The following is a 27,767-nucleotide window of genomic DNA, read 5'->3' on the forward strand; positions in this document are numbered from 1 at the left end:
AACTTGTTTTTAACGAGATCAGTAATTCATCATTGACAATAATCAAACCAAAGTCTATGGTATCATACGCCAACCAAGCTACCTGGCACCTACGTAGGGCACTCTTTATTAGTCTTTTTTCATGCATTTTTCAGTTATTCAACTTGATGAATTTTTTTTTATATACCCATGAGTTTATACCTTTTGCATACACTAGTTTACTCGTCGAAGTACACTCACATTAGATTCCGTGCAATAATTAGTATTAGAGAATACAACACATTGTATTACATGAGATACATTATATCATTTCCAACGTATCTCATCACACATACAAAGATTGTGATGGAGAATGATATATTTAAGACTAATGATAAAATGATACTCCAAATCGTACACAACTCACATGGTAAGTGTACAGAACCCTAGATCTTTTTTCTTGTGTATCCCGAAGAAAAAAATTATGATTCTATGCATTTACCACGTCAATTTGTATAGATCACGTATGATTTGGCTTGTTTAAAGTATGTCGATTAAGATATTATATTATTAGTGGGACAGGTGTTCTTTTAAGTGCAATGAGTCTAAGATGATTTGCAAATTCAAAAAAAAAAAAAAAATCTTTAAATATTATTATTATTAAAAAAAAGCATATTTTACAAACATTATTTATTCCTATGGAGGTACCTTTCTACTGACGATTGTCACTCCCACGTTGAATTCAACCTCAAATATTATTATTTGAAAGAAGAAAATAAAAAGTAGATGCAGGCGACAAAATTAATGAGACAAAGTTAATAGATAAATAAACTTTACTTTATTGATTGGGACTGACACGTACAATGGCATATATTTTGAAATTGTTAATATGCCCATCTTGATCTCGGTCTTCTCCAATTGAAAAGTAAAAAATTATTTAAATAACCTACACTAGTATCTTATCTATACTTCAACTTTTAAATGAACAATATTTTTTGTTTTGATCGGTTCCTATTATGATTTTAAAACTTGTTTTGAGGTGTCGTCTTATTCGTGAACGAGACCAAGTCGTCTTAGACAAGTTTTTTCGATACGTTTGAGACGTCTCGTACAATAATGAAAAAAATGAAAGTTGGATTTTAATTCGCGTCCAATACATTGACTTGTCTGTCTGTCTTGTTGTTAAGTAATATCGAGAAGACTCGGGCAATATGTTTCAGTCTCAGATGGATTTTGAAACCATGGTTCCTTAGAACAATATTGGGATTTGGAAAAATATCCAACAATAAAATTTTGAGTAAAGAAATGAAGGGTCGAGGAAAGGTTGAAATAGATATATCGAATAAGAGACTAAGAGATTCGTAGAGTTTGAAGTTAACAATTTTTTTTTCTTGTAAACCTTCTTAAGGTTCTATCTATTTCAATATTTAAATCTCTAGGGACTTAAGAGATGAGTTTTTGAGTCATAATAATTTGACTTGAAAAAACGTATTCGATTTGTACATAGTTAACGTGCCAAGTGCATAGAATCATATATCTTTTTCTTTGAGATACACAAGGAAAAAGATTTAAGATTCTGTGCACTTGCCACGTCACCCACATATATTTTAACAAGTCATTTTACCATTAATCTAAGTTTTTGAGTAAATAAAATTGATGGATTGAAAAAGTTAAAAATATTTTACTTTTAGATGTCATCGATTTGAAGATAAAAATATTTAGGATTGTGTTCAAACTTATGATTTTATTATTTTCAACTAAAAACCTCAAGAATGAGATAGGAATGGGGTAGATGGGAGGATTTTGCAGGGCTTGAATAAAAGGGCATTTAAGTCAGTTTACATTAGTCCATATTACAAAACCTAGGTCAAGGGGTATGTTATCAGTTTGAAAACACAGGAGATATCTCTAATATTGACAAAAATGTGGAGGGGAATGTCTAAAACACCCATAAAAATTAAAACACGTAAAACTAATTTAATAATTAATTAAAATCTTTGGTCCAAAACAACGCATCCAATAATATTCAACAATTTCGCTTTCTCAAGAGAAGTCAGCCGAAATATCGGTCTTCGTCCGAAACAACTGAATCTTCACTCTGCGTCTTCTCACTTCTCCAGAGAGAGAGAGAGAGAGCTTCGTCTGAGCTTTCATGGCGGCATCCGGAGCAACACTCGTCACACCAAATTTCTCGTCCATTTCTCGCTGGGAAACCTCATCAGTCGCCAGAAAACTTAAAATATCTTCGATTTCAGTTCATCGATCAGCTCTGTCCACCGAAGAAACTCCAACTAATCTCTCACAGAACAGAAGGACCGAGAAGAAATCTGCGCCATTAACGCTTCCGAAAGCTTTGGACGACACTGAGATCGAACGGTTGAGCGTCAAGGATTATTTAGAACGGTCAAATGATCTGATCAGATCGGACGGTGGACCGCCTCGTTGGTTTTCTCCTTTGGAGTGCGGAGCGAGGTGGAAAGATTCTCCTCTGCTTCTCTATTTGCCTGGTATACTGTTTAACTTATTTGCCCCTGGTTTTTCATGAAATTACTGAAGTAACCTGCGAGTTTTTCAAAAGTTGATCATTATTAAACTTTTGAACTTTTTTTCTTTAGCTTTTAAGCTTTAATGTACAATCGATGTATTTCTTTACAGTTGAAAAAGGAGTTGATACAGTTGTGAAATGATTCATATTTTAGCTTTCTATATTTCTTGGAATTTCGAAGTTATTTGTTCGTTTTAATTTTATTTCATAATGTTCTATTAAAAGAAATTCGATTTAATATGTTTCATATGTTCCTTTTTAAAAATAAAAAAATAAAAAAATAAAAAAAATTATGCACTTAGTATTAAAATTTGGATTAATTAATTATTTATTTTTGCAGGACTCGATGGAGTTGGTCTCGGTCTCATGTTGCATCACCAGAGACTGGGGAAGTAAGTATTTTGAAGGAGAAGTTGAATCATTCTTTATATTCAGATTAATGGACTTCCCAATTTTTTGAAACTGTTCTATAATTCATATGATGGAAATGCCAAAGATTTCATATATCGTGTTTTTTTTTTTTAACCTAATGTATTGTTTGATGAACTATACACTCAACCCAGAAAGATTTGAACACAAAATATTCAAAATCATTATTTTTAAATTTTATGTTTTTAACAATATTTTTGTCAAATTTTTGAATGGCACCCTTGAATGAATCAGGATGAGGTAAGGTGTCCCGTTCCAATAGAATAGGAATGGTGTCTATGTGGCACGTTTTGGTTGGAGTTTAAAACTCATCAGTCTTGTAACCAAACTGTTTTCTACATGACACACAGCCCGATGTGTTTAATCTCAAACTAAAATGTGCCACAAATGCACCTTATGTGGCTATAGGGACGGAACACCGTTCTGGATCATGACTATGAATGAATTTTTATGATCATCCACTACCACATTGTTATGATTGCTGCATAATTTGAAGATTCTCCTTGAATACAGGATGTTTGATATATGGTGCCTACACATTCCAGTTATGGATCGGACGCCATTTGAAGGTTCGTCTCTTTTTCTCTCTTTTCTTTTTCTAGCTAAGTTAGTAAAGGTGATGGATAAGTTGACTAAGGATTAACGAGCTAGTATGAAGCTTAAGAACCACAGATAGATAACTGTCATGTTCATCATTGTTATCTTCTTTGATTGATGTAGAAGAATGTAATTCGATTGGTAGCTGATTTTTTTGTTTTTTTTTTTGTGGGTGTTCAGATCTCGTGTTACTTGTAGAAAAGACAGTAAAATCAGAGAACTCATGTTCACCAAACAGACCCATATATCTTGTTGGAGAGTCCCTTGGAGGATGCCTTGCCTTAGCTGTTGCAGCCCGTAATCCTAATATCGATCTTATGCTAATATTGGCTAACCCAGGTATATTTCATGTCTAATGCTCTGTATTGATGTTAGATGCACTATTTTGATAGCTCTACTACTATGGTATCTGGGTCCTTCAAATGCCCACCCTGGTGTACAATATAACGTGGGTATGGGTGTAAGATTTGTGTTGATATGTCGACTCAACTATTCTAGAATATTTTCTACAATAAGTATAATAAATATTCAGAAATATTTTTTAAATTGGAGGTACTTACCTGTGGCTTGAAATTGAAGGTCAAGCATTTCAATTCTCAGACGGTTATTCTCAATAAGAAAACATAGCTGAAAAGTGCACAACTCAATTGTTGAAACAAAACCTTTTGCATACCATTCATTTAATTTTTTGGTCTTCTTATGGCAGCTACGTCATTCAGCAAGTCACAACTACAACCTCTTATTCCTTTATTAGAAGCCATGCCTGAACAGCTCCATGTCGGTTTCCCCTATATCGTTGGTTTTGTTACAGGTTTGATCTCCATGTTCCTCTAATTTCCCTCTATTTTGTCTTATCTAGATGGTTCATAAATGGATTTGCTCTAATTTATGTCTAAAGTTATTTGAGTTTGACAGGAGGATCATTTTGATAGAATTCTAGGCATTATTCATGAATTTTGTTTTCTTTATAGTTTCCTTTTGATAATATGGTTATAGTATCCAAGTACCTCACGCACATGCTATTGTTGGACAAATATGTATGTTTTAGACACAAAATGCTGTGGGCCCAAGTCACTATATAACAACCTAACAGTTGCAACAAAAAGCACCTTCCAGCTGAGATACAAAGCTGAAAACCAATTGCATAGGCTAATCTTAGCTGAGGTCGCATCTCATGCACGACCCCAACTACTGATTTCAGTCAATACTTGATTGACATCAAGTAATGTTGTTCATGCTTTATGATCTGCTTTCGAGAGACACATATCTTCAGTTTGATCTACCTACCTTTAACATGTTTATTGTTTGTGTGCCAAAGAGCAATTTTTTTTTTTTTGGTGGGGAGTGTGGGGTAGGAGGTAGGCGTGCTCATGCACATTGAAGTTGTTGGAAAGTTCAAAGGTTGAGCTGCACCTTCTATGCCTGCAAATGGATGGCATGCATTTTAAACAAGCATTCTCTTTCTTCCAATCTATATGGATATAAAAAACTTTTTTTTTTGTGATTTTTTTTCCGTTGTTATAATGAAGCTCTTTATTTCCTATTTCTATGATAAAAACTTCAGTGCAAAAGAAACACTTTTCTCTACAATCATAAGGACTTGTATGATAGTAAATGAATTGATCAATTTTAATGCTTATTTTTAGGTGATCCTTTTAGGATGCTGATGGCTAGTGTGGAAAAAGAGCTTCCTCTTCAACAAACAGTTGGAAAACTTTCAGAAAACCTTACTGCTATTTTATCCTCCCTTTCTGTAAGAGTCATTCCTTGCACATAAATACATGAATAGACCATAAACATTATTGGTCTTTTGCGTAAAAGGGAGAGAAAAATAGAAATGGGTGGCTTCTGCAGGAATTCCTGTGGAGATATAATTGTTGCATCTTTGATATTAGGGTTTGCATCTTTCATCTTCGCAATTGTACGTGCACACACAAGTTTAATTTCCAAACATCAACCTTCTAACAATGTTATGGCATTGTTATATTATAATTTGTGCCTACAAAGTTTGTTATTCTGTAAAGCAACTACATGATCCAACTTGCAGGTCCTGGCTGATATTTTACCAAGGGAATCATTTCTCTGGAAGCTACAAATGCTTAAATCATCTTCTTCCTTTGCCAATTCTCGTCTCCATGCTGTTAAAGCTCAAACACTGATCCTTGCCAGGTGTTTATTTGTTAGCATTCTGATTCTGCCCATTGTCATTTATTCACTTGGAAAGCTAAATCTATGATATAATAAACTGAATGTTGGTATCTGGGAGCAATGCATTTAGTAAATTTCCAAAGTTCCTTTTATAATGCAGTAAGAAGATACACTAAGCCAGTGTCTCACTTCGTAACTTTTAGACTTGTGCTTGACTTGAAAACTTGGCTTCTAGGCAACTTGCAAATTTCTGATGACTTATATATATTTTCTTAGATGGCCACGAATAAAGTTGAGGCCAGAGAGTTAAAAAATCTGCTAACCTTTTAAGAAACTAAGTGAGGATGAATCAGTCACCCACTATCTTCCACTAAAGAAACATAAATGGAAGTGTTTTTAGAGGCAAGTGAGGCTTATGCCTCGAGGCGCACCTCAGGATGAGGCTCATTAAAAACAAACATAAAAGCAGCTTAGGCATATGCCTCAGACCAAGAGGCACCCTAAGCACATATGCCTTAGTGTGAGGCTTATGCCTTTTGGCCGAGGCATAGGCTTCACGTTATTTTTTTAAATATTGTATTTATTCTCCCTTCTTATTCTTTTCTTTCTTCTTTACCTGTTTTTGCTAACTAAGCAAAATTTTGTGAATTTTATCTTTACTTCTATTTCTTTGTTGTTGCTACCATGCAACATCATTGGAATACTTAGAAATTAATTCGATACAAAATAGTAATACATGTAAAGAAAACTGTTGGGTCATAAATTTTTTTCTAGTATTTAGTATTATACGTAGGAAGTTATTGAAAAAATAACATTTAGTTGTATTTTTGCAATAAATATAAAATAATTATTTATTTTAGGAACTTTCAACTATTTCAAATATAAAATATCTTTTTTTGTTAAATTGTAAAATATAATATTTTATATTATTATTTATTGTAATGGACTAAAACTTGGAATTCGATTATGTGGTTTGAAATTTGGAAATGTGTGGGGGCTATCCTCTTTTTTTTTTTTTTTTTTAAGTTTTTTAATATTAGTTATATTATTTTATTTATTTAAAATTATTATGCATGTGAGGCTTACGGGTCGAGGCTCTGGCCAGCCGAGCGCCTTGCCTCACACCTCAGCGTCTAAAAACATCATGGATCAAGGAGAATCACAATACTCTGTATAGATTGAATGGAAGATCCTTCTCAGCATTTTAAAATTCTTTTGCTATTGGTGTGCATGGTCTTACTGAAGTTAGAATGGAGACTTAGAAGTTCTTTGGCTGTACTCCTTTTTCGGATTGATAAATATTTTATTCAAAGAAGTTGGTGGCATACTAGATATTTCTTATATAAAAATTCCCTGTGGTACATATTTCCATGTTTTCTCCAAATAACGGACTGCTTAGATTGATTGTTCCTTTTAAAAACGTGTGCTTAAAGCAGTCTGCTATGTTAAAGTTTATGATTGGGGTGCTATTGCTATTCATCTTTTAGTGGAAGGGACCAGATGCTACCAAGTCAAGAGGAAGCTGAAAGGCTTCATCAAGTGCTGCCAACTTGTCAAATCCGTAACTTCAAGGACAGTGGTCACACCCTTTTCATGGTAGGAAGATCAAGTTCCTTCTCATGGTACCACCCGTGATATGCTTACGTTTTCGGATTTTTCAATACTTTACCTTGACACATGAACACATGTATAACTGCCTAGCCATTATAGTGGCATAAAAGAAGATTCCTAAATGCAGAAGCAAGAATGTAACAAAACCAGCATATTCTTGGAATCCTAATCATAATGTGTTGTATACGTTGAATACTTACCCAAGTGTTGGTATCCCCTTGGTGGGGAGGGGGATTTCAAACATTATACCCATCAAAAAATGTTTTTGGGAACATTAGATGAGGAAATAGTTGTGATGGGATTAGGGTTTGGTTTTGTTTTATGTATGTATGTAATTGTAACTCTTTTGAGGGCGATGAGGCGATGAGATTGTGGGGGAGTGAAATCAAACAGGAAAAAACTAGGGTTTCTCCATCAAAAAGTGTTTTTTTTTTTTTAATTTGGATTTCTCCAATTATATTATGCGAAGTAGAATTGTTCTTGCACTGTCCTAGCATTTCCATTTTCCTTTATGCAGGAAATATGAAAATTTGACTTACCTTAGCTTTCAAATCGTGTTTTTGATGTCAGTAGTTGTCTTGACATGTACCAGGAAGATGGTTTTGATTTGGTAACTTGCATTAAGGGTGCTGGTTTTTATCGGCGTACAAGAAACATTGACTATATATCAGATTTTATGCTACCTACCCCTTCAGAGTTCAGACAAATTTATGAGTCATCTTTCAGGTAAAATCATTTCGCTACAAATTTGAAGATATAATCTTCCATTTTATTTCTTTCTGCGATATTTATGAAGAGGAAATTTGAGGCACTGGCCAGGTTATCCCTAGCATAGTAGTAAACATGCATGATCCCAATTTTATCTATCACATTCACATTTTTTCGTGGAGATTTCAAAAGTTAGGAGGTCGTTATTATACTCTTTGCCCTTTGTTCTTCTGGTATGAAATCTTCCAAGGAATTTTGGGGCCTTCTTCTTTAAGGATTTTCTATTTTGGTGGGGAATTATTTGTTTTGAGGATTAAGAGGTTTTCAGAGTTGCTTATTATTTCTTTTTTCCTTTCCCGTTTCGTTACTTTCTGTTTTATAGGCAGGTCTCCCAGCCTTCCTCTCTTCTTCATATAATATTCTATAATAATAATAATTATTATTATAATAACTAAAATTTGAAACAAAATATTCCAATAAATTAATTTATTTTTTTATATACAAAAAAACGCATGTGTCCAACATGTGAGTGTGGCATGATTTTTATATATTTTTAATAAGAGAAATGGAGTGTCCTTGTTGCATAGCCATTATTCCATTAATACACTGCTTGAGAATATCAGATTGGCTAATTAGATCCTATTTTCAGAGTTTTAAGTATTAATTGAGTTAGTGTGGATTCTATCAATTATGATCTCATCAATGCACAATTATCATGATTCCTAGATTGGTTGATATAGCTGCTAGCCCTGTGATGCTATCAACATTAGAGAATGGGAAAATAGTGAAAGGCCTTGCGGGGATTCCTTGTGAGGGACCAGTCTTGCTCGTTGGCTATCACATGTTACTTGGGTTGGAGTTGGGTCCACTTATATCCCGGTTCCTGATGGAAAAGAATATTCTGTTGCGGGGGGTAGCACACCCGATGATGTTTCAAAAGATTTGGGAGCGAAGGTTACTGGATCCTTCATCATTTGACGTTTTCAGACTTATGGGTGGAGTTCCTGTCTCAGCAGCCAATTTCTACAGACTTCTCTCTACAAAATCTCATGTTCTACTGTACCCGGGAGGTGTGCGTGAGGCTCTCCATCGGAAGGTAACATTTTATTTTGTTTTCATCCAACTCGATATCTTTCACACTACGTAGAATCCTCCGATTTGAGTTATAATCAATTCTCTAACATTCAGCTCCTCGAACTTTCTAGGGAGAGGAATACAAGTTATTTTGGCCATTGCAGTCAGAGTTTGTCAGGATGGCTGCTAGATTTGGGGCCAAAATTGTACCGTTTGGTGTAGTTGGAGAAGATGATCTGTTAGACGTAAGAACAGAGACTTGAAATTCTTTCCTTATTGTCATATATATTTCAGTTTGTTTCTATGTATGCGTGTGTATCTTACAGTGCTCATTGTCTTCTAGTGGTTCTTATTTCATTTGGCTTTCATTTGTTCCCACTATTCATTTCTTAAGGAATGGATACATGTGTTCTACGGACAGGACACACGGGATTCAGATAAAAGATCTTATGACATATGCTAATGGTTGCAAAAAATTATATAAAAAATAAAAAACTAGGGTAATACAAATTTTCAAGGAGTGTTTTTATTAGAAACTAAATTTGTAATGAACAGTCAGAAGGAATGAAGAATTTGATTTTTGCTTAGTTCTTTTATCTCTTTATTTGATTTTAACCACGAGATACAACAGATTCATATTAGACAATACACCGAGCCACTTGTTCGACAAGTTGTACTTAAGTTGTCAATTGCCCCCACTGGGGGAGGGGATAAGGCAATGATGACAAAGAAGTTTTTTTAATACTTTCGGGTTTCCTACTGGTATAATTCATGTCTAAATTATTGTTAAGGTTCACGTTTGCAATCATTTATGTCATTCAATGTCTAATGAAAAACTAACTGCACGTTCATTCTCAGGTGTTTCTCGATTATTATGATCTGCTGAAGATTCCTTACTTTAAGGCTCAAATAGATGAATTAAATGATGGACGCGTTAGGAGGTTGAGGTACATGTTCTTTATTTCCTGATGCACTTATTAACCTGCATGGACTCTTCTGTTGCAATCTATATGGTTCTGGCAACTTATCATCTTTTTAGAATGCCCTTTTGTGTGTCCTCTAGCATTATTCTTGGTTAAAAAATGTTGGGTATTCATTTGTTAGTTTAATCATTTTTTTTTAATGTCTCTTATTTCTATTTGTGCTTTACCACCCAAAAAACATTTAAATCTCACTCTGAGCTAAACAAATGCAGCTGAACTTTTATATTTCATCACATGACATCTTTTTTTTTTTTTGGATTGTATGAAATTTCTCTGTTAATACTATAATTTGATGAATGATTGTTATATTTCTTCGTAACTCTATTTTGTTATTTCTTTTTTCTGGCTGAATTTATTATGGAAACTTGTAATTTTGTTTTGATAGGACTGAAATTAATGGAGATGTTGCCCAAGAAGACCTTCACTTTCCAGGAGTACTCCCAAAACTCCCAGGCCGGATTTATTTCATGTTTGGAAAGCCAATTGATACCGAAGGTACATCTATAACAAACTGCACACACACACACCCCTCTCCCCTGAAGGGGGACCTAACAGGCCCCGCAATATATGGAGTTATATCATAACAACCATAACATTAAGATCTTTCCTCACTACATTAGTACTTCACTTTCACCCCTTTTCTTGCCTTTATGGGACACCCAACTTGCATAAAGCACTCCACACTAGTGTTTTCATTGGCTTCGTTGTACATACACGTTTATTTATTTATTTTTTTCATACTAGGACTATCTTGGATTCGGCCAGTGCTAAAGGCACCCAACAACTTAGCTTGGGCGTCCACGTATTTTTGAAAAACCAATTTTTTTGCTTAAGTGGGGGCTAGACTTGGGCACCCACATGTTTTTCCAGAATTTTGGTTAGTGTCGACATGGCCTAAAAAACCTTTCTGATATCATGTTGATAGGACCCTGTCGACGTAGGAGTTTTTTTTAAAATTTTCTTTTTGCTATAGTCGACAGGGTCTTGTCGATATGACCTTAATGGTGTCGACAGGATCATGTTGAGACTGCCTAAAACATGGGTGCCCCTGCTAAACTCAATAAGTCGGAAATAAGACGTATATGGGCACCCTTAACATGAGCCCTTTGATAGCCTTTCAAATTATCCATCTCAATATTTTCATTGCTGGCACTCTATAAACCTTACATAGCTTCTATTAAGGTACTTTTTCAAATCAATTCTTATTACCTCAATTAACATCCTTTTTGACCTTGTATGTCTTTTTCCTTTAAAAAAAAAAAAAATTTATTCCTAAATTTGTAGTACTGAATAATTATTTGTTTTTTGTTTTATCTTATTTTGTGTTTGAAGCACGAAAAGAGGAACTAAGAGACAGAGAGAAAGGCCATGAACTGTATTTACATGTGAAGCAAGAAGTTGAGGGACACATAGCCTATTTGAAGGAGAAGAGAGAAAAGGATCCATACAGGACTCTCTTGTCCAGGCTATTATACCAAGCCACCCAAGGCTTTACATCGGATGATATTCCGACATTTGAATTTTGATTCACTCCCGATCAAAGCTGATATTCTTGTTTTTTATTTAGTGAAAACTGGGGCATTTTCTTGGGTTACCAATACCCATATTCTGTGATGCAAGCGGTGCACATATTCTGGCATACCACCCCATTGAAAGAGTGCCCAGTTTGTCCACATCGATGAACTCATGGCCAGCCATCAAATGAGTGGCCATCTCATGTAAGAATTTTTCATATTCTTCTCTAATTCATCCATTAAACCCAAACATTAGTTCATCCGCAATTTATTTGATTTTTGAAGAAATTATAAATATATAAGGGTGATTGTCCCCATGTACTTTACAAACTGTATTTTTCTTTTTTCATTTAGTCGGCAATGTGAATCATCACATATACTTAGAGAAATGGTTCATTTATATTTGAGAATTTAGTCTCTAATATTGTCTAAAATAGAAATATGATGTTAATGAGGAGGCCATCTTAAACAAAATTTTCGGCTCAAGTCTACTACTGCAAACTAAACAGAGCTCAATGGTTTGGGTCAGACCTGAAATCTGATCCGATATGATAATATCCGGTTTGGATCTAGTTGTTGAAATGAAGACCTTATCCAACAAGACTCTGGATGGGTTTGGATTAACCATGCCCCGTCTGATGTGAGAGACATTATGTTTTGTAAATGGATATAGTTAATTTTGTATTACTTACTTTGCTTATTGGATTGGGTCAGGTAAGGTAGAGATGTGGATTTTGATACGGATCCAATCCTAAAAAAATATTGGATCGGACCTGAATTTTCCTCTCAGTGAAGTCTTTGGTAAAAGGGCATGTCATCATTTTTAAAACATTGGGGTATCTCAAATATTCATCAAAGCTGCAAGGGTATGTCTAAATTATCCAAAACTTTGCTCGTTGAGATCGGTAAGAGAAAAACCCAACGTTCTAGAAATGAGAATGTGGACTTGGAATGGGTCTGATTATATTTCTTTAATTTGGCTTCTTGGAAACTAAAGTTTTGAAGACCACTTAATTTATTAATTATTGTGGTAGAAAATCAGAAACATAACTTTAATTTCTCCCTAGTTTATAATTAAACTAGACTACACCCGTGTTGTAGGACATCTTCTCTCAGGTTTAGAGAGTAAAAGTGAAAAAAAATAAAATTAAAATAGGTGGTGAAAATTTTAACACAATCTACGAATACAATTTCAAAATAATACAAAATTAGTAGATTTAAAATATTATTGAAAATTTTTAAGGTTAAAAGGATAAAAGAGAAAATATAATAAAATTATAAGGATGAAATACAAAAGAAATAAAATAGATTTTAGAAAATTATAACTAAAATTGAAAATGTATTATTAAAAAATTTTGAGGTTAAAGAGGTAAAATATATATATATATAATAAAATTAAAGAAGTGAAAATAAAATTAAAGAGTTAAAAAGAAAAAGTAATAAAGTGGATTCTACATAAAAGTTTGTGTTTCACAATTATACTAACTCAGATGTGTCTTATTATATGAACAATGATGAATGCACGCAATTAAGCAAATGGCTAATGTGGCAAAGGCACATACCTGCATATCTTTTTCCTATATACCCCAATGAAAAATTTGTAGGCTCTGTGCCATTGTCACGTCATTTGCGTAGCCAACCACATATCAAAATCGTGTGCATTCATCATGACTCTTATTATATAAATATATGGAAATTTAACAAGTAATGGTTACATCTTTTCTGTAAATCATACGGGGTCCTGTATGTGGCTGATGTGATAAGGGCATAAAATCGCAGATCTTCTTACTTGATTTATTGGATGCATTCATCACGGCTCAATTATTAATGGGTTTGGGACCCATAGACTCGTACCTTTTATTCCAACCGTTGGATCTCACACATACACGGTTAAGATCTTACGTATATGAGTTCACTTTTCTTGAGTCAACAGATGACAGCTGTGGAAGTTTCAACGGTAGACTCTTTCGAGTTTTGACTAGTCAAAGTTGTGAAAGATGTTGATGACTGACCTCATCACTCCTTCTCTCTTCTATGTTTACACATCGATCATACACAGAAGGAATTAATAACCATTCGTCTCTCTCTCTCCTCCATTGTTTCATAAGAGAGTTTCATGGCCATGGGGTTTATAACTCTGGTTTTCCTTCTCATCTCCATTGCAACAACCGTAAACTGCAACATTGAAGGTACGTAGTACATCTCAAAACATTGCATTTTAATTCATTAAATTACAATTAACTCTCTCAAATTTTAATGATTATATAAGTCGCTAGTTTTACCAAAAATCGACATTAATAATTTGTTAGTCCATGTAAAATATATTTAACATCAGTTAATAATGAACATCTATTAGCTTTGAGAAACAAAATTTGTCTTATATAACTTAAAAGTTTCATATTAGATTGATTTTTTTTGTTGTAAATTAAGATGATCTCTATGTTGAGATGATCATCCTTACAAAAAACCAGTCCAATCTGAATTTCTAACCCTCATCAAAAGTGATTTATAAATTAATGATAAAAAATTGACGATTCATAATTCTAAATCACTTTTGATAGGGTTAAAATTTTATATTTGACTGATTTTTTGGAAGAATGATTTTCTTAATATAGAAATCAGTCTAATTTAAAAAATTTAAGTCATATAGGATAAATTTTGTCTCTCAACGTTGTCTCATGAACACTACTCATGATTTAGAAATGATTGAAAGTTAAGTTTGACCATGAAATAATAATTTAGGGGTGTTTTCTTGACTTTTGTTGACCAACAACAACACGTACAGGAAATGCTCTTCATAGCTGGAGAGTGGAGTTGGATGATCCTTATGGCGTTCTTCAGTCGTGGGATCCGACCTTTGTTAATCCATGCAGCTGGTTTCACGTTACCTGTAACAAAGATAATGCCGTTATAAGGGTGTGAGTGTCTTTCGTTATTTTATTTTAATTTTTGAAAAATAAAAAATAAATTATTTTAGACCCCTTGACCATGGTCTTTTATGAGAAACTAATAAAATGACTGAAATGCCGTCATCTTCGACCTCTTGCCATAACAACAATGTTTATGCCTTTATGGTATAAACTTTGATTTATTTGATAACTATTGATTTTTTATTTTATTTTCTTCCGACGATCAAAACCCATTATCTTCGAGACTTTAACCCTTTGATTTATATAGAAAAGTGTAAAACGTTATCTATCTTCTTCTCATATATCGATTTAAAATATAACACAATAGAAAAAATTGAGTACTTAATCAAATTGCGTCGAGAATAAGTTAGTGATCTTTTCACCAAAACCCAATGTTGAATATGAAGGATGTAAAGGTATTTTTTGTGATTCACGTCGAGATACTAAAAATTTGTTGATAATCATTGAAATCTCAATTTCGATCTAGATTTCACACCCATGTATCATACAAATAACACAAAAATACATAAAAGGCAAGAAACACAAGCGATTTTTTACGTGATTCAGTACGTTGTGCCTGCATCCACGGATTCAAAGTGGCATTCCACTATAATCTTTAATCCTATTCCATGATTGCATTCTCCTCATAACTTTATCTTTATCTCTCTCTCTTTTTTTTTTTTTTTTTTTTTTTTACAATGACCTTTGACCATTTAAATAAAGAAATTCTAACCCTAGTTAAATTACAATTTTTACATCTACCCCTATCCAAATTTAGAAATTATTTAAAAGAAAATAATCCTCTTGAATTGTGATTCTTCCCTAATTAAATAATATTTTACCCAGATATTGATATGTGATCGTCTCGAAATAAATCTCAATTGGTGCGAAGGAACAATCCAAATGGGAATAATTTTTTTCCTTCCACAACGAATTTTTTTTTATTAATTTGAAATTATAGGGTATCTCAACATTCTCCAAAACTACTGAAAATAAAAATTATTAAGGGTATGTTTGATTGCATGGAAAGTGAATTTCCATGGAATTTGAAATCCATGAAAAAATAATGGTGGAAAATAGATAGGGTTGGAAAATCAAATTTCATTGTTTGATTTTACTTGGATAAAATCATGGTAAAAATATCTGAGAAAAAAGAAGGAGAGGAGAAGGAGGAGAAAGAAGATGAGAGGAGAGGGAGAGGCTTGGGAAATGATAGAGGCAATGGGGGAGGACGTGGCGGCGGTGGCAACGGAGGTAAGTGAGGAAGAGGAGGGGAGAACGTGGTGGTGGTGGTGACGGTAGATGTGAGGGAAGGAGAAGGAGAAGAAAAAGAAGACGAAGAGAGAGAGAGAGAGAGAGAGAGAGAGAGAGAGAGAGAGAGAGAAGGTGACTGGAGATGGTGATGACGGCGACAACGAGGTTAGTGTGATGGTGGCTATTGTGATAGGGAAGAAGAAGATATGAGTAGGAAAGAAGAAGATAATATTTTGAGAAAGAAAAATATGGGTTGATTTTACTTTCCCACCCATATGGGTGGGAAAGTGAAAATCATGTTTTTGTGGATTTTTTGATTGGGGTGAAAATCAATTTCTATGAAAAAATGCAATCAAACACATAAAAATATCATGTTTCACCATATTTTCTATAAGAGTATTTTTATGGAAAATGCTAGAATGACACAAATAGAGACACGAATGTGACAAATGATTTGGTGGTGCGCACATAACCGTAGATGCTTTTTTACTCGTATCTTGTGGAAAAGCATCTACGGTAATTTGCGCGACACCACATCATTGTGTCACCTTTGTGTCTCCGTTTGTGTCACCCCAGCACGACTATATTTTATTGGATTATCATCATTTTCTCTAATTATTTTGATATTTTTTGTCTATAATTGTGATTCTTTATAAAAGGGATCTTGGAAACGCGGGGCTGTCCGGACCACTTGTTCCTGAGTTAGGCTTGTTGTCCAAGCTTCAATATTTGTAAGTTGGCTTCAAATGTATATATATTTTCTCTCATATTATAAGATTGCGATATGGTTGATCCAAAACTAATACAATGAGGTATCAAATCGGATTGGTTCACTTCACTATGGGGACCGAAATCCTTGATCCAGACCCATAGTTTTCAGATAAGAACGGATCAGATATCGAGTCTAATCCGATCCATGGACAACCCTAAGAAATAATTTGAATGCATCTATCTCATTACATGATGATGTTTAAAATGGATTTTAATTTGATTTGTTTTCTATGATGGCAAGGTTTTGTTACCTACTCAATGACAAAACTTACCCTTAAATAATATGCTTTACCAAGGAAAATGGTGGTATTGGCAGGGAGGTTTCTGGTAATAAAATTAATGGCGTGATTCCATCAACCATCGGTAATCTAACAGAGCTCATTAGTTTGGGCCTAGAAAACAATCGCCTCTCCGGATACATACCTTCATCCCTAGGCAACTTGAGATCATTGAAGTACTTGTAAGTAAATCTCCACATTTATTGCTTTGGAAGTTTTACATTTTTCTCAAAATTTTGGTAAACATATGGACATCTCTATTAATACTACATGATCGAATCCGACCAATGACACCAAAGATACCCATTGTTAGGGGCACAGAAAGCTCTACAGCCAATGTCCATAGCAATTCACTTTATGACGGCTTTCACTCTGGTACCCTTATTTTTGGACCCCTAACCCAATTGTGACTTTCACTTTTATACCCTTTTCGAACGTCCATGGTGGCTTTCACTCTGATACCCTTATGTTTGGACCCCCACGTAACTCTTTTCCCGTGACCCAATTGTGACGTTAACTCTTATACCCTTCTCGGACGACAAGGTCATCCCAATGACGCTCTTTGTACCCACTTTGTGGTGGGGCTTTCACCTTAGTACCCTTCCCTGCTCGATCGTTCATAAATTTGAACTTGATACGTGGTGCTAGCTCTAATTCCAAATGATACTAGAATCTAACTAACATTATTGCATAATTGGGACCACTCTACTACATACTATATATAACTAATATGGTTCTCTTCACAGGAGATTGCAGGGGAACAATTTAAAAGGCAACATACCCATGGCGGTCATTCAACTCGTCCACTGGGGCAATTTGAGGATCATGTAAGTTGGATTTGCTTATTTGGGCTTGTGCTGAGACTTTCGGCTCAAACCAAATTTGGGTTGTGGCCCTTGTAACATCACCAAATCTGCACCTTTTCTCTATTGTTGTGTTATTTGGAAATCCATGGTGTTGGTCCCAAATATTTGTCCCTCATTTTTTTATTTTCTTGTCTTTGTTTTTTTTTTCCTTTTTGTTGATTCCTCAATGTCGAATTACTTTTCAGGAACGTATCGGACAATCAATTAGCAGGGACCATCCGAAAATCTAATGCAAGAGGTAAGGCGAACACTTATTAATGCTCTTTTAAGTAAATTTACATTAATAAGATTTTTTAAGGAAACAAAAGTATTTGAGGCTTTAACTAACATTGATGCTCAAATGTTACACGAAATAGAAACAAATTCTAGCTATCCATTAATTGACATATTCAATCTTTCTTACATGTTTTGTTTTGTTATTTTTGTTTGAAGGATTTGCAAAAACGACAATTGTCCAAGACCCAATCGCTCGAAAATGATTCAAGCTTCAAGAATCCATGTTTAAATGAAATAATAAGTTGAGTGTAATACTTAACAATATTGTTAGAGAATAAAATGCATTATATTAAGGTGCATGAGATACAATATAACATTGTTAGTGTATCTCGTCACAAAGGGAAAGTTGTGATGAAGGATATTCTGGAACATTTATTTGATATTTATAATATATCAATTAAGATATTCAAGAATACTATATTAGGCTAGTTTCCATATATCTCAGTTGATGTAATCTTTATAAATACCCTACCTATTAGGGTTTATGCAGAAATCATCCAAGAATTCCCAATAAAATATAGATTTCTTCAAATATTAATGTCATAAAAATAATAACAAAATTGATGAAAATTTTAAATTTTCAAATAAATGAATAAAAAATAAGAATAAGTTCTTGGATTTATTGGTGATGATTTACTATAAAGGAACCATGAGTCTTGAGATTGCTACTTCTGCTATGAGCTAATGTGGTCTACTTTGGAGGAACCATTGCTTTTGAAAATGAAAAATACTAGTCTCAAATAATGGCTGAGATGAGAGACTATCTCGAGTGATTCCCTACTCAAAATGATCACTATGAAGTCCGAAAATTAAATAAGATTTTCATTACTGAAAAATGGCAATATTTACAAGTGAAGTGGGTTTGATGCCCACTTGGGATAAGATGATTCAAGGAGGGATGTGTGTGTGTATATGTACATAACCAGGACCAAGAATCTGCGGAGACCCTAACTAGACCTGTCAGTTGCTGATGTCGAAGTACTTCGGGTCCTTTGGAAAATGGTAGTCCACATTCAACTGCCATCACAGAGCAACACGCTTCATTAGAGGAACTGATCAAATTTAACATGAGAAACTGAGCGACAAGGAAAAAAAATTAGTAGGAAAGAAATAGCAAGATTTGTGCTTTTTGAATGTTAAGGGCATACATCCTTGGCTACCCTTATAAGGTTTTTCTTCCTCATTTTGAACTCCTTGTTATCCAAGGGTGTTATTACTTTGTTTTGATTATATCAGAAAAATTCCACAACCAAAAATAAGAATTCCCATTATGCTTTGAATGTGAAGAGAACATTAAAAAGAGGAGTCGTGCTGAAGTGACCTCAAGATTGTACCTCATATCGCACATCCTGGCGTGAAAGTGTGTAGGAACCATAGGTGCTTTTTTGGACTCATATCTCTATGAAACACATCTATGGTTCCTACACACTTTCACGTCAAGATGTGCGATATGAGGTACAATCTTGAGGTCACATCAGCATTATTCTAAAAAGAATGAGACATTCACAAAAGCAACTATCCCAAGCCTTAGAGGAAATTGAAAAAAGGTGTCTTATGTTATGATTTCAGCACATACCTTGCCCTCATCAGAATCAGAATGGCGCTGAGGGAACACAACCCTCAAATCGTTATACAAGTAGAAGCGCCGCTCCCCTTCGATATCCATGCCATTTGATTGTGGTGTAGATAAAGGATTGGACTTGCACCTTTGAATAGATCTCGAAGATTTCTTAGAATAAGGGCATAAAAAACGGAGCTGAAGAGCATAACGCAGAACACCAGCACCGCCAGTATTCTCGTTGACCCTTGATGAACTATGTCCAGATTTCCTGTCAGTTTCACGACACTTAAACATTGGACTGTAATCATCCCCATCAGTCTTCGAGCATTCACTGCTGGTGTTGAATTCATTTACATAGTCCCCTGGTGAAAAGAATGGGAGGTCCGTCTCTTCTTTATTTTGGGAAGGATTGGGCCGATCATATTTCTGAGTATCATCAGTAGATGCACAACTCATAAAATCGGAGCCTCTGCATCCTATAAATTCAGAGTTTATCGTCGTAGTTGTCCTGGTGTGTATAATGTCGACTTCATTAGCATGTACAGGGTCACTTTTATTTGAGAGTGTAACCTCAGGCTCACTTTTCATGTCAACGTCTTTGCTTCCTCTATAAGAAGAAAGAGTGACCTTTTGGCGCAAGAATGTCTGCTTTCATATGAACAATAATGCAGAAAAAAGTAGTCAGAGAGAATCTGAGTCTAGAGTTTTACCATAAAAAATGCTATACAAAATGTAGTACATGCAACACAAAGTGTGTTAAAAATATGCGGATCCTCATTGTATGCATGACGCATAATGCATTCTTAAGTATAACAAATGGTTAAAGGTTTCCAAGGTACATAGGAATAGTCACCAAGTTAAAAAATAAAGGCGGAGAGGCTTCATCGTCATCATTGTGAACACTCTAGATGTTTAAAAAAGGCTCAGTAGCACACTCTCCTAGTTACACAGTCTCTTGACCTTGCTATAAAACAACATGACCAAGATAATTCCTAATTAAACCATCACAAATAGCCTGGAATTTGAGTGAATACTAAAATGTTCCAAACTTAGTGTACGGTGAGGAAGCTAAAGAATTGAATAATTAAAATCTATGTAAAGCTACTAAAAGTTAAACCAGGTGCCAGAATAAAACAACAATGCATGACATACACGTATTTTTTGGATGCTTGGCCGTAATATTACCAACAGAATAAATAACATATTTCTTAGCCTTGGTGTATGAGGTTTCCACCTGCCTGCCTTGAAAGTGGCTCACAGTTAAGATTAGATCCCAAGTACAGCCACAAAGAAACAGATTAGTATGGCCTGTGAGCTGCAACTCACATACCTTTGACTAACATTATGTTAAATATTGTTGATCTTTGTCATTGAAAGTTGTAACTTTTGAGAAGAAGAAATAATTATTCTACTTAAAAAAATAATGAACAAAAACATAGATTTTTAGCAAAACAGTAGTACCAGTTCTGAAACAAATTTTGCTATAAAAAAGGAACAACTAATTACAGCAGAAAAAGAGGAAACTGGCTAACTCAGATTTAAAATTTGAAATACTAATTTCAAAAAATAAACATCCTAACTACTTCCTAAAATTTTGACAAAAGTTAACATAGTAATGGATATTCCTATGTGCAGGAATGTGAGGAATAAAACAAACTGTTATGTGGAATAGACTACATTTTGTTCGTAGACGACATTGTTTGTCAGCTTGCTATGAGAATGGTCCAGATGTGGCTATATAAACAACCAAAATCGAACACAGGCAAAAACTTCAGTGAGATGGATTGTCAATGTTCATCACATTATGAATCACAGGTCCTTGAATTGATGGTTAGAATCATTATGAAACTGATTTTTTTATCACGACCGATCGCAATGAATGACCTCACATTTCCATGGCATGAGTTGATGACCAAATGTAGACATGTAAATACACATCATTAACAAAACATTTAATCTTGGTGGGTCCAAAGAAAGATTCTTCCAGGTCATCAAGAAGCCAGGATGATGAAGTGATGTGATCTTAGATATGTGGACACTACACGGGTTACCAAGATTTGATAAGTTTCAATCGGTGAGCACATGTTCATCATCCACTTCACAAACAGATAGTTAACTCTATTCTTCAGTATAATAGAGCATGTACCATGCACAAACTTCTTACAGTACAATTTTTCTTGAAAAGAAAATGTAGTTTATGCCAATTTTTTAATGCAGTACAACAATTCAAGGGAAAGTTAGAGGGAAGTAAGAGCAGTAAGAAAGAAGAATCAAATGCAAAGAAGAGGTTCGTATAATGTATTAAAATTATGTGTTACAAGTTACAACAGCTCCATTTTTCATAAGAAATGAATAATGCGGGAAAGACATCTGGAATGCAAGTCTGCCAATTGGTGGCATAGCTATCAAGACAATTATTTTGATCCTATATAAAGAGCTCTCATGGTGAGTTCACTATGGAAGTAAACAATGGGAGTCACTGTTCTAGTTCTCATTTTAGGAAAGAAAGTGAAAGAAAAATGATAATTTTCTTTTTCAGGGTTTGTGACTTGCGAGGAACTTGAAGTAGTTTGGTCCAATTATAATTAGACACAAGGACTTCCCATGGTTTGCTATCATGGTGTGCTCACCATGAAAGAATCACACATATAGAAATGCCTAAGAATCCTGATGGAGAATACAATTTTTGCTCAAATCTCTAATCACAGTTCAAAGTTTGAGGATAGCATTTAGGATTTTCTATTCAACAGACCTTGGTTCCAGCTGGCATGTCACTCAAATCATAGGTGCAAAAGAAGGTGTGCAGAGGTGTCTTCTCTGGGTTGCTGAGAACCTGTGAAACAAATTCAGCTTTGTCAGTAGATAAAAGACAGCTTAGGTCATGTTCCCACAATATATTCTTCTACACATGCAACAAAATCAAGGTCATCAAAGCCTTCTCCAAAGGATTTGAAATTGGCTAAACAAATCCTGTTCCTCCATTACACACTATCCACATCTTCTATTGAAAGTGCGTTCATATCTGCTTTCACCATCTCAATCAACTTTCTACTATGATATCAATGGCTGAAACTCAATGCCCACCATGAACTACATTGATACGCCACTACTCCACATCCAAACTGTTGTTGCAAGGCTTTAGAATAAGCATGGCCTTGAGAATGGACAATAAGTGTCAGACTTGCATTTAAAAGTAAAATACCTTGATGTCTCGTACTAAAAGGAATCAAAATCTATTATATCTCTGATTGTTTTAAGAATCTCAAATAATTTCACAGGAAATCAGATACCTTACAAAAAGTTGTGATCCAAAAAGATTTTTGCATAATTTGTATGTTTATTTATCATTCATCATTAATATCTAATCTCAACTAGTAGGGGTCTGCAACATTAATACTGTTTTTCCATTCAGATATACATTCATATAAATTCTAATATATTTTCTATTTCCCTTTTAAATCGTTTTGAGATTTTTTAGAAAAGAGCCTAAGGAAACATAAATATGAACTTAAAAAAAAAAAATAATGCGTCTTGATGAACATTCCAGAGAACAAAAATTTCTGGAATGCCTTTGAACCAATGATGGTGAAGCTTATTTATCGCTATAAAATCCATCAAATAATTCAGCCAAACTTTTTTATTGCAAGTAATGGCATTTCCTAAGAGAGCTAAATCAGGAGTACAATTATGTTCTTCCTACTTTGAAACCAAAATAAGATTGCAACATCATTCCCACACACATCAAGTACCCAAGGTATTAAATTTCGATTTCGGTGTCTATTTCGGTTTGTCTAGACATGGAAATATTTTGATTAGTGTTGAAATTAATACAACCTTTGGAAATGATAGAAATATTGAAGAAATGTTCACTGACCCCATAGGAAATGATAAAATAGGCATTAAAACACACCCATTAAGTCACCAATATACAATAAAGAACCATATGGAGTGTGAAATTGAAGAACAACATTTTGCTACATGGAAATAAGAGTAATAAGTTGCGTTAACATTAACTACATACAACTTAATGTGTAAAATATTAAAATGAAGAAACTATTAAATTGCTTTAATGTTCTATTATATTTCTTATTTTTTGAATAAGTAAGAATAAGTTGCTAATGTATCCAACTAATTAAAACATGGCTAATTGTGTACTTGTTTATATAGATGTACTAATATGTTTAGAATACATTAAAATAAGATGAAATAGATAAGATAACTAACTAGTCATAATTCATTTATACCAACGAATGAGTGTTATGTGCAATATTTTATTAGTAAATACAATGTGTATTTTACAAGTCCTTTCTAAAAGCAATTATATTTTTTTTTCAAAAAAGAATATTTCGGTCAAAGTTTATCGTTCCTCTAAATATTGTATTTTTATACTTAAAATTTGATATTTCGATGGAAATTCACTATTCATTGAAATATTTCGCAAAATGAATAGTGATTTCCACTGAATATATACAAAAAGAAACTGTTGGTTAAATTTCATGTCAGAACTTGTGGAAATGGAAATATTTCGGTATATTTCGTGGAAATATGTCGAAATTTAATACTATGCCAGTACCATAAGTTAATGGGCCTAACTTACTTGATCACCAATAAATTGAGGGCTAAGAAACCAAGTACCAGTTGTATGCGCCCTTTCATAGGGATACGCAGGCGGCTCTTGGCAGCTCGCGAGTCATCGTTGTTAAGTCTTCTCTTCAGCTTCGGGCCTTTGCACTTGTTCGAAAGCGAAGTACCATTGAGATTGACAGATGCATAATATAGTAAGTAGCTATCTCCATCTATACTTGTTACTGAAAAAGGTAGTTTCTGACATGGAGGCGAGAAGTTCCCTCCAGTAACATTAAGAACAGCTAGAAAACCGTCAATTCTCTGCACGATAAGAAGCCAACAGGGGGAGAATGAAGAGTAACATGAGACACCCATGAAATAGAATCTCAAAATTCCATACTAAAAGCTAGATAAAAATACAGACCACCAACCTGACTGACTGTGCCAGATGAGAACCGACCAGACAATAGAGATTCTTCAAATGAACCAATCAATGACCTCCTAACAGAAATCCCACTCAAGCTTCTAATCAATTTGGTGCATTGAGAAGTAGGGGCTGAATCTGGACCCCAATGTCGACCAACATTAATGGTACTTTCAGGGGTAAATGGGTCAAAATCTTTATGGAAAGTGTCAACATCTTGAAATGATTTGATCGGCATCCTGAACTCATCTTCCTCCTTGGAACATAAAATACCTGAGACAGCTCCATCAAGTGACCTTCCCATTAATAGATATTCACCTTCAATTTCTTTCTTGACATCCCTGCATACTACAGCACTTTTCATTCTTTCAGAGAATCTTGGACCAAGAGGAGACATCGAGATAGGAGAGGGAACCTTTTTTGGAGATATGGCAACAGCCCCAGTTTGGGTTCTTACCTTCCTTGTTTCTCCAAAGGGATCAGGTGTCGATAAAGATAAACAATGTCTTTGAGGTAACGTGTCCCTGTTGTCAAGAGAAGGTCCATCGGTGTAGAAAATGGAGTTCGTGCTACTATTTCTACCAAGTACATTATCCCATTTAGGACAGCTAGAGGACCAGATTGGAGTTTCAAGGTGATTAGTATTACCAATATTAGCTTTCTTATGGTCATGTAACATAGAAACATTTAATTTATCACTCAGGGCACATGAATCAATATCAACATCACCCCCGACAATGTCAAGAGGGTCACCATTGAATCGATCTGGACAAAACATCCCATTCAAAGGGGACAACAAGCGTTTCCTGACTAGTGGCATGTATGACTCGGTTTCATTTATAGTGATGCCAGCCACAGTAGATGAATGAACACAATCCGGCGAAATCCCATCAAACCCATTAACACCTGATTCAAATCCCACAATCCTTGAAACAGGACTATGAATATTCCGTCCAACTTTTGGAATGAACCAACCTTTCTTATCCTTAGAAGCAACCCGCAACCCATGAACATTGGATGTACCATCAGCAGGGCTTCTATATTTAGAGTCCAATGTGCTTTTCCTTTGGAAATCTCCAAATGAAGAACAAGGGAAGCCCTCCGCCACCCTATTACCCGTGCTTCCAAGATGCATTCCGTCCAGATCACAACAGCTCGCACTAGCGAACCGAGGAGGACTTTGCACAAATGTGCTCAATGATGATGCAATTTCATCAGCAATCTTGCTAGAGGACACTTGAGGCAACCCCATCAGTAAGATCTTTAGCAAGTATCGAGATTTCTAAGTGTGTCCCGTTTCTTATGTATTTTTCCAACCCTTCTATATGTTTCAATGAAAGAATGAGAATCCACTTTCAAGTTCTTGATGGACAAATAGAATTCAATCTCTCATATGTCCCAATTCCTTTGAATTTAAATAACTAACTTTCTATCAGACCAAATAATCAAATCTACTTGAAACATAAATACTATTCCCTTCTAAGACCATCCAAAGAAACATAAACAATAACTTAAAATCCACACAGAATATGGTTGAGACACAGCTGGTTCATGGTTGTTTTAGAAATCAATCCACATTCCACAAACCTGAAACAAACATTCAAGAATTGATTAAAAAAAGAAAGAAAACTCAGACCATGAACATGAAAAAAACACCAAAATTTCTTTTTTTATTCTTTAATCAATTAAATTCATAAGATATCAAGCAATTACTTATAGATGATGATTTCATCTAAATTTTTTTATTAAATTTCTGTTCAAAGAATGGAACATGAGATTTCTAACCATTGATGAATGAGATATTTTATTCTCTTTCATTCAAATATAGAAAAAAAAGCAGATTAAGCTTCGATGATTTCTTTTGATTCAAAAGAGAAAATTAGATACATAAACATGTAATCAATCTAACTAAAAAATCCAATCAACGATCGATCTGGAAACAATTTATCCAGAATCCAACAATCTAAACCAACATTTCAAAATCAAATTAACAGAATCAAATCAGATGATCAACAAACACAGATAACGCTAAAAAATTCTCCTTCAAACTACACACATTCACCAAAAAAAATCAAAACTTCCATCCTCATCCACCTTTCTAAACCATTTCACACCCAAAACCACACAAAATCCATCAAATAAACATTTAAAAATAATAATAATTAGAAAATCGAAGTTGGATGGATAGATTGCAAGACGCACCAGAAAAACTTGAGAAGGATCAATCATGATTAATTTTCCATAAAAAAAAATCTGTTAAAATCGAAGGTGTTCGTTCTATTTTCTCTTTTTTCTCCGCCTGGTTGCGGTTTTGGTTTCTGTACTTTTTACGGTGCTTCGCAATCTCATCTTTCGTCACCACTTCCACTTGATGAACATGAACCTGAATTTTCTGCCAGTAATTATTTTTTATTTAATAAATAAAAAAAACGCACCACATGTCTGATTCCACCCTTTTTTCTTTCCCTTTATATTTGTTCTGCATTTTTTTAACAAGAAATTAAATTTAAAATGTTTCTAAGTGATAGTTTAAATTTAATTCGACTTGTAACAATTATGTACGTAAATGTAAAAGACGTAAACTTCCCTCACTTTTTAATTAAAGACGGATAGGTCCTCTCTCTCTCTCTCTCACGCGTTTTGTACTTTTGCTTTGGCATGAGTGAGTAGAGACGAGACACACGTTTTCATGAATCAATGATCAAAACTAATTCGCTCAGCTTAATTAAGAGAGTTGCTATTGCCACACCAATTAATCTAGAGAATTACTATTGCCACATCAATTAATTTAAATTCCATTTGTTTTTTGATATTATAATTAGTGTCACTCCAACGTTTTCTTATAACATCCCATTTGTAAGTTATCAAATGTTAGATAACTATAATACTTACACTTTCTATAATGACCCCCAAACTATTCCAGTAAGAGTCGTGCTGGAGTAACAATGAAATTGACATCGTTTGAGACATTGGTGTGCACAAAACAATAGATGCTTCTCACTCGTATCTTGATGAAAAATATCTATGATTCAATAAACACATCCACGTTAGCAATGTCCCAAACGATATCAATTTCAATATTACTTCAGCATTTTTCTTTCATTAATCTTCGATAAAAGAAAGCTACCATTGAATTGTTACGTAAATATTTTGTATTTTGTTGGAGGTATGCAAAGTTGCAGGGTGCATGGGGGCATCTCCCCTTCCTCCAACCCAAATTTTTAAGGTTACGAAAAAAACAATTGGATAATATTTTCTTAAAAATTTATTATTTTAGGGGGATTTCTAATTGGAG

At 34.3% G+C, this 27,767-nt stretch overlaps 3 protein-coding genes across 3 annotated transcripts; 2 read left to right on the forward strand and 1 right to left on the reverse strand.

The window, feature by feature from the left end:
- The first annotated feature begins 1,998 nt into the window (after positions 1 to 1,998).
- On the forward strand, positions 1,999 to 11,977 carry LOC147400806 (phytyl ester synthase 1, chloroplastic-like). The gene is made up of 14 exons (XM_086441833.1): positions 1,999 to 2,465; positions 2,844 to 2,895; positions 3,446 to 3,501; positions 3,710 to 3,868; positions 4,236 to 4,340; positions 5,176 to 5,282; positions 5,577 to 5,698; positions 7,165 to 7,273; positions 7,881 to 8,014; positions 8,723 to 9,092; positions 9,202 to 9,315; positions 9,929 to 10,017; positions 10,439 to 10,548; positions 11,386 to 11,977. The coding sequence occupies exons 1-14, from the start codon at positions 2,111 to 2,113 to the stop codon at positions 11,577 to 11,579; spliced, it is 2,076 nt and encodes a 691-aa protein (XP_086297959.1). The 5' UTR covers positions 1,999 to 2,110; the 3' UTR covers positions 11,580 to 11,977.
- A 1,362-nt stretch (positions 11,978 to 13,339) lies between these two features.
- Positions 13,340 to 18,336, forward strand: LOC147400807 (leucine-rich repeat protein 1-like). Its single transcript, XM_086441835.1, has 7 exons — positions 13,340 to 13,756; positions 14,353 to 14,485; positions 16,390 to 16,461; positions 16,818 to 16,961; positions 17,526 to 17,606; positions 17,831 to 17,883; positions 18,078 to 18,336. The coding sequence occupies exons 1-7, from the start codon at positions 13,684 to 13,686 to the stop codon at positions 18,122 to 18,124; spliced, it is 603 nt and encodes a 200-aa protein (XP_086297961.1). The 5' UTR covers positions 13,340 to 13,683; the 3' UTR covers positions 18,125 to 18,336.
- A 381-nt stretch (positions 18,337 to 18,717) lies between these two features.
- LOC147400808 (uncharacterized) lies at positions 18,718 to 26,962 on the reverse strand. Its single transcript, XM_086441834.1, has 6 exons — positions 26,675 to 26,962; positions 24,480 to 26,059; positions 24,118 to 24,369; positions 22,235 to 22,315; positions 19,498 to 20,127; positions 18,718 to 18,938 (listed from the first exon to the last, which is right to left on the reverse strand). Exons 2-6 carry the CDS (start codon positions 25,722 to 25,724, stop codon positions 18,882 to 18,884), a joined length of 2,265 nt encoding a protein of 754 aa, XP_086297960.1. The 5' UTR covers positions 25,725 to 26,059; positions 26,675 to 26,962; the 3' UTR covers positions 18,718 to 18,881.
- Positions 26,963 to 27,767: the final 805 nt, after the last annotated feature.

Source organism: Akebia trifoliata, chromosome 5, assembly GCF_017979445.1.
Source record: "Akebia trifoliata isolate Shusen 1 chromosome 5, ASM1797944v1, whole genome shotgun sequence".
Taxonomy (NCBI): domain Eukaryota; kingdom Viridiplantae; phylum Streptophyta; class Magnoliopsida; order Ranunculales; family Lardizabalaceae; genus Akebia; species Akebia trifoliata.

Excerpts from the sequence above, each read along its gene's own strand:
- LOC147400806 (XM_086441833.1), top strand. The coding sequence starts at position 2,111 with ATGGCGGCATCCGGAGCAACACTCGTCACACCAAATTTCTCGTCCATT. Across the intron at positions 7,274-7,880 it reads GTGGTCACACCCTTTTCATG|GAAGATGGTTTTGATTTGGT; the intron begins GTAGGAAGATCA and ends GACATGTACCAG. Across the intron at positions 9,316-9,928 it reads GAGAAGATGATCTGTTAGAC|GTGTTTCTCGATTATTATGA; the intron begins GTAAGAACAGAG and ends GTTCATTCTCAG.
- LOC147400807 (XM_086441835.1), top strand. The coding sequence starts at position 13,684 with ATGGCCATGGGGTTTATAACTCTGGTTTTCCTTCTCATCTCCATTGCA. Across the intron at positions 13,757-14,352 it reads CGTAAACTGCAACATTGAAG|GAAATGCTCTTCATAGCTGG; the intron begins GTACGTAGTACA and ends CAACACGTACAG. Across the intron at positions 16,962-17,525 it reads TTGAGATCATTGAAGTACTT|GAGATTGCAGGGGAACAATT; the intron begins GTAAGTAAATCT and ends TTCTCTTCACAG.
- LOC147400808 (XM_086441834.1), bottom strand. The coding sequence starts at position 25,724 with ATGGGGTTGCCTCAAGTGTCCTCTAGCAAGATTGCTGATGAAATTGCA. Across the intron at positions 22,316-24,117 it reads TGAAAGGGCGCATACAACTG|GTTCTCAGCAACCCAGAGAA; the intron begins GTACTTGGTTTC and ends TTTGTTTCACAG. Across the intron at positions 20,128-22,234 it reads ACATGCCAGCTGGAACCAAG|ACATTCTTGCGCCAAAAGGT; the intron begins GTCTGTTGAATA and ends ATATGAAAGCAG.